Below are 9,762 nucleotides of genomic sequence, written 5' to 3'. Positions count from 1 at the left end.
ACTCCAAGATGAATGTGGGCTGGCAGTGTGGGGTTGCAGTCAGGAAGGCCAACCGTACCTTGTCGTGCATCCACAGATGCATCTTGAGCAGGTCCAAGGAAGTGATACTCCACCTCTATGCGGCCCGGGTCAGGCCGCAGCTGGAGTACTGCATCCAGTTCTGGGCGCCGCACTTCTAGAGGGATGTGGACAACATGGAGAGGGTCCAGAGGAGGGCCACTCGCATGATCAGGGGGCAGCAGGGCAGGCCCTACAAGGAGAGGCTACGGGACCTGGACCTGTTCAGCCTCCACAAGAGAAGGCTGAGGGGGGATCTAGTGGCCTGTTACAAACTAGTCAGGGGGGATCAGAAGGCACTGGGGAAGTCCCTGTTCCCTCGTGCACTGCCAGGAGTTACCAGGAATAATGGTCACAAGCTGGCAGAGGGTAGATTTAGGCAAGATATCAGGAGGTGCTACTTCATGGTCAAGGCAGCTAGGATCTGGAACCAACTTCCAAGAGAAGTGGTGCTGGCTCCTACCCTGGGGGTCTTTAAGAGGAGGCTAGATGAACACCTTGCTGGGGTCATTTGACCCCAGTAATCTTTCCTGCCATGGCAGGGGGTCGGACTAGATGATCTACTCAGGTTCCTTCCGACCCTAGAAACTATGAAACTGTCTTAGAAGCCACATCCAGGTGACCCAGAATGAGACTGGCTTTACCAGAGGTGCAGGGACTTCCTTTTCCATGAGGGCAAAGTGTGTGTGTGTGTGGTGGGGGGCACTCACAGACATATCTGAGGCTCTGGATGATGTTCAGGGCCCTGGGGGGTTAAGGTAGGGAGGCTTCTGGGTCCTAGTAGCAGTGGGCTCCAGCTTGGCAGAGAGGGCAAGGAGATAAAGGGTCTGCCCTGGGAGCTTTAGGTTCCTGGCAGCTATGGGGAAAGATGTTAAACTTCCAGCTAAGGAGGTAAGCCTCTCATCTGCTCCTCAAAGACACTACTGCATGATATGCTGAGCAAAGAAGTAAAATCCCCTATTCAGCAGCAGGGCCCCCTCTCTGTCTTCACCCCCTGCTTCTTTTCCCCAAGTACTTAGCTGCCAGGACCTGAGAGCCTTCTGACACCAATGCCCCACTCTGTTTCATCTCCACAAAGTCCATTTCTGTAGCTGCTGGACTAGCAGCGTAGCTATACCCAACCAGCATCTCCCAGATTTGGTTTCAATGCTCCATGTCTTAATCAATGCCTGAGGCTTGTGTCTCCCTTGCCCACCCCTAGTTATGGTACTGGGTTTTAGCCAGTTCAGTTTGCCTTACTGGGCTGGAAGAGAGGAAGGCCTCAGGATAAAGATAGAAGACAGAATAAAGAGAAATGGGCTGTCAGCCTTCAGTAGGAGGAAGGAGAAAATGTCATATGTCTAGTAAAAGATCAATCCCCAATTAAGTTTCACAATACAAAATTCTCAATTTTAAAGCCTTTCTGACCCCCAGAAAATGAGTGGGCTTTTTGCTTTGTTGCTTTTAATACCAATTCCCCCTAAAGTTAGGAAGCTACATAAGGGCCCTTTACTTTGGTGTGCTGCTTTTCCTAGGCATGGAATAAGTTAGAAGGTATGTATGAGCGGCAACACAAGGCAAATCTGTTATCAAAAAGCTGTGGGAATAAGAAGCAAGATTTACTTTTACCACAGCATGGCCAGAATGTGAGAGAAGCATGTGTGATTTTCTGAGGACAGCAGTAGGAGGAGGCAGGATGGCACAGTTAGCCATGTGGGAGGTTATTGTGTGAGTGACTGATGAGATCAAGAGCAATATGCCTGAATGTGGGAGGAGTCGGACAGAGGATACTGCTACAGGCAGAGAACCATTTAATCAAAATAGTTTGTGACCCAACAGGGAAAACAAAGCTGCTGGGAAGAGGCATAAACTGGTTCTGGGATCACAGTCATGAACTCTTGTCCTGTCCACTCTTTGTAACAGGGGTGCTTTTGGAATTCAAAATGCTTCCTTAAATTTAGATTACCAAAAGTAATCCAATCCAATCAAAGCTTGGCCACAGGGCAATTTAATGCCACTTGCTTCTTGCTGTTTGCTAATGCTTACTAGAGCGAGCATGTGCCTCAGAATATGTCGGTCCACAGCCTTGGTGTCCATTTCTTATGCCTTGGGGATATTGGATGTCCATGTAACTATGTAGGTAGATGGTTTTCAGTCTGTGGACCCCTGGGGGTCCACAGATTATGTCTAAGGGCATCACAAATGATGGCTATGATCAATCAAAAGTATATGAATACCCACACTTACAATTCAGAGGAGTCTTCACCTCCATTCAAGATTTTTTAGGGGTCCACAAATGAGAAAAGGTTGAAAACCACTGATATAGGTTAAAAAAACCCAAAACAAAACACATTCACTTCTTTTCGGAGCTGGTAATCATATTGTTCCCCATCCTATTTGAAACAGCCAGCCATGCAAACTCCTGGCTTGATTATTGGCACTTAATATCTAGGAATGAGGCTACACAACTTGAGATAAGCTCCAGTAGTGCTGAACATGATGACCTGTCTGTTATCAATGCAGGAAAGTGTAAACACACCACCCAATATATCCCCATATTCATATCAGCCTTTGGGGTTGGCTGTGACTCCCTGAGAATTTGCCTCTTCCTCCAAGACTGCAGCCTCCCCCAGAATTCATGTTCTAATCGGAACCGTGAAATTATCAACAATTAGAAATGGAGTTGTGGGTCTAGGGGACGACTTTCAGAGACCTCAGGCCCAAGACTCTAAAACTTGCTCCTGAATGAACCCAAAGAGACCACAGGCTTCTTAAAGGGCAAAGCCATCTCTTTTTGATTTGCCTCTTCTTAAACAACTTTTTTACACGCGTCCGTATATACTCAGAACTCTCAGAAAGAACAGAACATGTGCAGTCTAACATCTCCTGGTTGGGAAAGGAAAAGGAGATTAGCATTGTTTCTGTTTCTGACTCCTTATCTGTCTTCACTTCTGCAACAAGCACCTATCAGTTGTCTAGAATGATCACATTTAGACTTCAATAAATGGGCTCAGAGATCAGACTTAGGCATTTCTGTTTTTAGGAAGCTTTCTGTTATATGATAGATATAATATAATAGGATTTGTAAAGGAATTTCAAGTTAACTTTTTGGTCTGAGTTATGGCTATTGTGCTCATTACAGTAGTGGTACCATTTATACTTGAGACCCTGTAAGGTACTTGTTCTTAAATATTTTTCCATTACCTAATATGTTTACTAGCTCAGACCTATAGGGTAGGGAAAACTCACAGTATTTTGACTTCAGTGACCTATGTTGTTCTATAATGCAAAAGTAGAATGTTCCCAAGTAACAAGATTCCTTCCTTTTATTTTTCCAATAACAGCCCAACACAGGGGATTGTAAACAAAGCTTTTGGCATCAACACAGACTCTCTGTATCATGAGCTTTCCACAGCAGGATCTGAGGTCATTGGGGATGTGGATGAAGGAGCAGACTTGCTAGGTAAAAGATATTTAAACCATTTCTGTTCTCCTGTAGTTCTGTGTTAAAACTGAAATAGGAATAGAAAATATTATGTAAGATCCAAATTTCATATAAAATTTGAATTTTATATATATGAACTTTATAAAAATTAAAAAGGGATTGAATTTGAGACAATTCATGAATGAAATAATAATAATAATAAAAAATGCAATTTTCATTCAAATACTTGGGGCCCCTGAAATGTTGGGACTGTATTTGTGCATATAAGTTTGCTTTTGTATATGATTCTCCTGTAGAAACTCTCTGAAAAACACATATATTCCCTTCTGTTCTACCAGCAATAACTTTGCAGACACTTGTAAATTAATTTAGAATGATATTGTCATTTTTTTTTGCAGGGGGGAGGGGTGATATGGGTTTGACAATAGCCCCACTGTTTGGCAAGGAAGTAACTAATAAAGACTTAAATAAATGAATCTGAGTTAATCTGCAGGAACATGGTTTCCCATATCATGTCTTTTACTCTACTATAGTTTAAGCAGCATGCAGGACACTTTTTAAGCCAGTCTTGAAAAGGGGTTTACAATATCCTGAGCTTGCCAAATCCCCTGAGATGCCTGAGCAGGACTTTGGAACCACCAAAGAAGATACTATACATCAGACTGCAGACTAAGCCTAATGCCTGCTTGGGTAGGTCTTTGGGTGGTTAGCCCAGAGGGAAACAATGTAGCCTGGTGCAGGGGAAGTTACAACACACAAGGGTAGGGGAAAATTTTGGTTGCTGCCATGGTGCCGGTGCAATTGTGTGGTTGTGGCAGTAGCAGTTTCCCCCATTCCTCCCCCCCACCCAGTCAGGACCTGGGGCAACTTCCCCAGTCTCCCTGCCCTAGTTAGGCTACTGGCCTAGGCCCCAAGTAATGACACCATTTAAGCTGCGCCAAAGTCTCAGTGAAGTTAATCAGATGCTTAAGAACCTTGCCAAACAGGGATGCTTTCCTGACTCAGGGCCCTAGTGAATACTTATGTAGTACAGACATGAAAAATTAGAGTTTATAGATACATGTCCTACTTCCAGATCTCAATGGCTTGATTTAAGGAGCTCTTCACTAATTTGAGATGTAAGAGGACCTTCCCAAAATGCCTTCAGTGGTCTGAGTGGGAAGAGCATGGAGTTCGGAGGAAACAGATTTTCTTTCTGCTGGTTTCTTGTGAGTGGGGAAATGACAAAGGCTTATTGGTTGCATCCTCTCTGGTGCTAAAAATAGTTTTCACCAGTGCACTTGTAGATGTGGATTCAACCAAGCCAGTTCCTAGTCTTGTTGCAAAATTGCAGCAGGCCTTTTCTGCAAAAATAAAATAAGTTGTTTAAATCACTTTTGACTGGAATAGATAATGAGCCTTGCATTTAGACATTCTGAGGCCTTTGAGGACATTTTGCTGCATAGTTGATGGTTTAGTACTGCAGCACCTAACCACAGTAAAAGGGAGGTAAGGCTGGAGGAACAGCTTCAGCTTCTATTTCCTGCTTATTTTAGCATGTGTGTTGTATTCAAACTTAAAGCTACATTATTATAAGTAATCGTGTGAAATTAACATATTTGGGATGTGAGAGATCCCAGAGTAAGCAAGACTCAAACTATTGTGGGGTGTCATTTGCACTGGCTGTTTGGTGAAAACTGAAAGTTAATCCCTTCCAAAGCCTGGTACTTATTCTATAACACTCACAAGAGCTGCAGTTGAATCCATAGAAGCAAATCATGAAAATGCTGGTGGTTGTCAGGAGACTTGATGAATTGCTTGGTTACACTCCAATTCAGGATGAGTCAAGAAGTTGGGAAGATTCCCTTGGTGAAAACAGCACCTTGTTAATGAGAGACTTGGCTTTCATTTCATGTGGCTGGAGGCAACACCTATACAGATGCCTAAAATAGTTGTGTTTATCAGCTCTTATGGAAGAACAAGTCTGCTGATGTACAAAGCACAAATTCTGTCCATCTCAGGAGTGCTGTTTTTCATTGTTGTAGAAGATGTGACACTGCTACTCAGAGTGAAGGAGCCATTAGTAAAAACTGTCCTTGGATGTTAGAGCTTCATCTCCCTGCTCAAGCATGTACTTTGGATAGTCACCTTGGCATAAACTGTTGGCTACAGTCTTCTTGGAAGAGTCGAACAACTGTGGTGACTGAGAATCTTGCTGTTGTCCATCTGTTGTGTCCTTGTCCCCATGTGCTTCCCTTGTCCATGGGATTGCTTGGCCTTTTGTGTGGCAATCTGCAAGCAATCGCAAGTATTTTCAGTGTGGATTGCTGCTTAGTATTGCTGGCTTTCTACTTGCCACAAAAACCTATTGGACAGTAGGAAATACGTATCGATCAGGAAAAGGCAAACTCAGCTTATGGATCATTCAGAACAGCACATTCCCCCTCACATCTTGTCAGCGTAGAATTTTGATTCCCATTGATTAAGGTCTGAATCTCAGGCATCTCACTCTGATAATCAGGTTTAATGCATCTCAGGTCGAGCACTCAGAATCAATTTGCAATTTTTGGCCAGTGGGGGTTTTTTTTTGTATTATTTGGAAGTATTGGGAATGGATAATCAATGACTATGCTAGAGATGGGACACTGGAGTGGCTTACACAGTGGTGATGCAGGAAGATCATAAGGCATGGGATTTCTACTTTATACTTTTTGAGTGAGCCCTGAATTCTTAGTGAATCCAGGTTCAATTTATTTTTAATGTACCTTTGGAAACTTCTGTTAATATTAAGACTTGGTGCAGGTAATCAGATTTTTCTTTTCAGCAAATGTCCAGTTACCCAAAAGCCACAACTGCTAGCATTGTACAAGTTTTCAACTCAGCACCTCAGTCCTGGCCTGTGATTGAAATTTAGAATAGACTTTGCTTTGTTTTATTTGGGGGGCATCTCTTGTGTGGAATATTTCAACTGTGATAAATAGCATGGTGATTTTATTGATCAGCAACCACCTGAAATTATATTTTGATAATCAAATTCCATTTCAGTTGAGAGTTAAGTCAGTACTTAATTAGCCACGCTTTTAGAGTAACCATCTAATGCATCAAGTCAGTTTGCTGCATGTACCTCTTCAACCTGGTTGAAACAATGTTAGCCACAAAACTGTAACACTGTCTTATAATTGTTTGTTGTGCAGCATTCAATGATCATGACTCTGGAAGAAAGGCTGTGAAAACTTTTCCATCTTGAAATCGATTCCATGGGCAAATTCTTCATAAACTACTTCTTTTCAAATCTTTACCAAAGACTGTGTTTTCTTTTTCTCCTTGCTGCTTACTTAAATGGCCAAAAGGAAGATTTTTAATCTCTGAGCCTCTTTTGCTTGGAACTGATGTTTCTATTTACTCCTCTTCAGTGAATTCAAAAACAGATATGTACCAGAATATCTTCTGGCTCCCCTGCACTTTCAGGGTTGTTATTTGGGACCAGCATGTTCACTTGTGTTGTTTGTAGGTTGTTCTTTCTGTGAGTAGGTCTTGCAGTCAACTCTTACTGTAAGTGAGTATGGAGTTGCTCAGTTCTTCAGTTAGTAGGGAGACTACAGAAGCAGCAGCCTAGTGTAGAGGATGAAACACTTAGAATATGCTCTACAAAAGGAAAACCCATTTTACAAAAGCACTGAGAGCCCAACTGCAAGGAAATCCCTTGGCTTCAGTACATTAATTTAAATGACAAACGTAGTATAAAATGTATAAATAAACATGCATGCGTGTGTGCACACCTCTCCCATTTGACTTGCCTAAAAAGTGCTACCCTATGCTATGTCAAATAAAATAGCATTCCAAAGTAGACTCTTGTTTTACATTTCCCTGTCCTGAATGTCTGTTCTTCCTGTGGAAAGATTCACCCTTCCTATAGATCAAACAGGAGCATGGATATGCCACCAAGAAAGAATTCTGAAACTCTGCAAAAGCTTTTGTTTGTCCACCTTACATAGCCAGTTCACTACATCACAGTACCAAGAAAGGCATTTTAAAGTGTGTCATCTCGAGCATCCTGGGACAGATTTTTTTTTGTTTTGTTTCAGTCGCCAGCTTTTCACCAATTCTGCGCCTGGACAATTTTCTGGCTCTGACTAAAGCAGCAGAACTGCTATGGTTTGTCTGTCACTGAAGAATGGATATAGTCTGCAGTTACAAAGCTATAATAGTGATGGTAGACCATTTGGGTAGGGGAAGCTTTCCTGGATTTCCTAATAGGCCCAGGAAAATGGCATATCAGTTTCCTGAAGATCCTGTCAACCTCATTTTCTTCTATCTAATTAATCATGAATTTTAGAAGCCGTTTGCTATAAATGCTTTCTCTTATGGACCAAAGGCTGATTATATATTTTTCCCCCTACCCACAGGCACTAAAAATCCTGAGCATCACTGATAAAACTGCAATCTGTAGAAGTAGTAGCATGATCTTCTTCCTGTTAAATCTTAAAAATCATATGAAAGTTTTGTCCCATCAGTATCATTCCTCTTTTGTTCTGCTTGTTCACTTTTTAATCCTGTGTTCTTACTGTACCTATTCTGGAAATAGCCCTCCCCACTCACCCTCGTCTTGTTCTGACTGCCCTGTAAGAATCTGGCACTGAAGGGTGAATGACCAAGGGATGGTGGTTTGGGGCTATGGGAAGGTGTTTCCTTTCACTTCTAGGTGACATGGCTGTATTTGCTTTGGAGGTTAAAACCTCCCTTCACATAAAAGGGGGTTTGTGATGAAGAGAGAAATTCAGCCACTTCTGCGGTAAGTTTTATGTAGTTCATTTGTCATCATAGCAGTTTAAACCAAACACAGTCCCAATGTTGGGATCCAAAGACTATATTAAACACAACCGATTGTCTTTTCAAGTTGAGAGATCTTTCAAATGTGCCTGTTTTTACTATAAAATATGGCTGTTAAAAACAAATATATCATTCCTTGATGTGGGGCTGGAGGATGAGAAGGACATGGGAGCTAGCTTTTGTCCTGCAGTTTTAAATGGAACATGTCACAGGGAAACTGAAGTTCATCTAGTCTAGGAAGATGTGACCACAGATTTTTGTCTGAAAAACTGAAGCTACCTAAGCCATGTGGTTCCAGTTGCACTGCAGGTTACTTTTCCTCAATTTTTTTCTGTCCTGTATGTAGAATCATGCCATCTGCAGTCATGGCAGGTCCTGTCCTTACTATTTCATGCCTTTTGACATTGAAATGGCTGAATCATTGTTAATTTTTTTTAAACAAAATTTTTATTTTGTTGTTTTCAGTCACTGATTGATCCTTTTTTCACTTCCTTTTTCCCCTGTCTCTCTGTGCTTCGCTGGACATGGCCCATAGGGGAGTTCTCAGGTGTGTATCTCTCTGTTCAGTTTCCTTGTTTGCTTCTTTTTCTTTTCCTTGTTGAGTTTAGATCGAATGATGTGGTATACACATGTGATACTCCCCTACTGTTGTCCAATCACAGTTGGCTTTGCAGACTTTGTCCTGCCCTTTCCTTGTTTGGTTGCCTTGCACTAATAGGTCCCAACACGATAGGACATCTCTGCTTTATGCTTTACATGCCTGCTACATTTTGGTAAACTTTTTTTTATGGCTGTCTGCAGGTTCACTCCACTCTCTACATTGACTTGTCTCTTAAGGACCTTGGGGAAGCCTTGCTGTGTCTTTCCCTTTACTCTGGGATGGAAAGTTTCTTTTTGTCAGAGAAGGAACCTTTTGTCAGGTTCTGTGCAACCCAAGTCCATTCCAGGTGTGCACAGAAATCTAGTTTAGGTTCTTCTCCTTCCCTTACATGAATGAAGTTTTGAGGAATCTGTCTGCTTGTTCAACACCTGATCTAGACTTGGGTAATGCATGTATCCCCTTCTCCAGAACAGCAGTAAGGCAGTAGATTGCTTGTTTCTTCCTAGATGGATTTGAAAGTGGCAAATCTGCTTTTTATGGAAGGCTTGTTCTCTTGGCAGGATAGTTTGAAGATGGTATCTCTGTGCCTTCCTTTTATATTTTTTGTGTGTGTAGAAGAGACTTACCACCATAGAGCCCCACTCTGTCATCAGAAGAAGTCACCGGGAGGCCTAAACATGCAGAATTTTCCCCTTTTCTTAAAATGTAGTTAAGTCCTGATCCAATTCCTATTTAGGTCAATAGGAATTTTTCTCTTGACTTCAGTGCAAGTTGGATCAGGCCTTTGCCAGCTATCTCATGGCAGTTTTCTTATGTAGACATCAGTGTGTTGAAAGATAGTCCTGTGAACATAATCCTGTGAAATGCTCAG

At 42.1% G+C, this 9,762-nt stretch overlaps 1 protein-coding gene across 1 annotated transcript in view; it reads left to right on the top strand.

The window, feature by feature from the left end:
• Window positions 1-9,762, top strand: part of MAPK8IP3 (mitogen-activated protein kinase 8 interacting protein 3) — a 120,050-nt gene that overhangs the window by 51,234 nt on the left and 59,054 nt on the right. The window contains exons 9-10 of the mRNA XM_019507398.1: window positions 3,381-3,499; window positions 8,826-8,837. Of these exons, the coding sequence (XP_019362943.1) occupies window positions 3,381-3,499; window positions 8,826-8,837 (131 nt within the window). The remainder of the gene's footprint in view (window positions 1-3,380; window positions 3,500-8,825; window positions 8,838-9,762) is intronic.

The sequence above is a fragment of the Gavialis gangeticus genome, unplaced genomic scaffold, assembly GCF_001723915.1.
Source record: "Gavialis gangeticus isolate Ggan-Ray unplaced genomic scaffold, GavGan_comp1, whole genome shotgun sequence".
Taxonomy (NCBI): Eukaryota; Metazoa; Chordata; order Crocodylia; family Gavialidae; genus Gavialis; species Gavialis gangeticus.
This window is presented reverse-complemented; position numbering and strand designations above follow the sequence as displayed.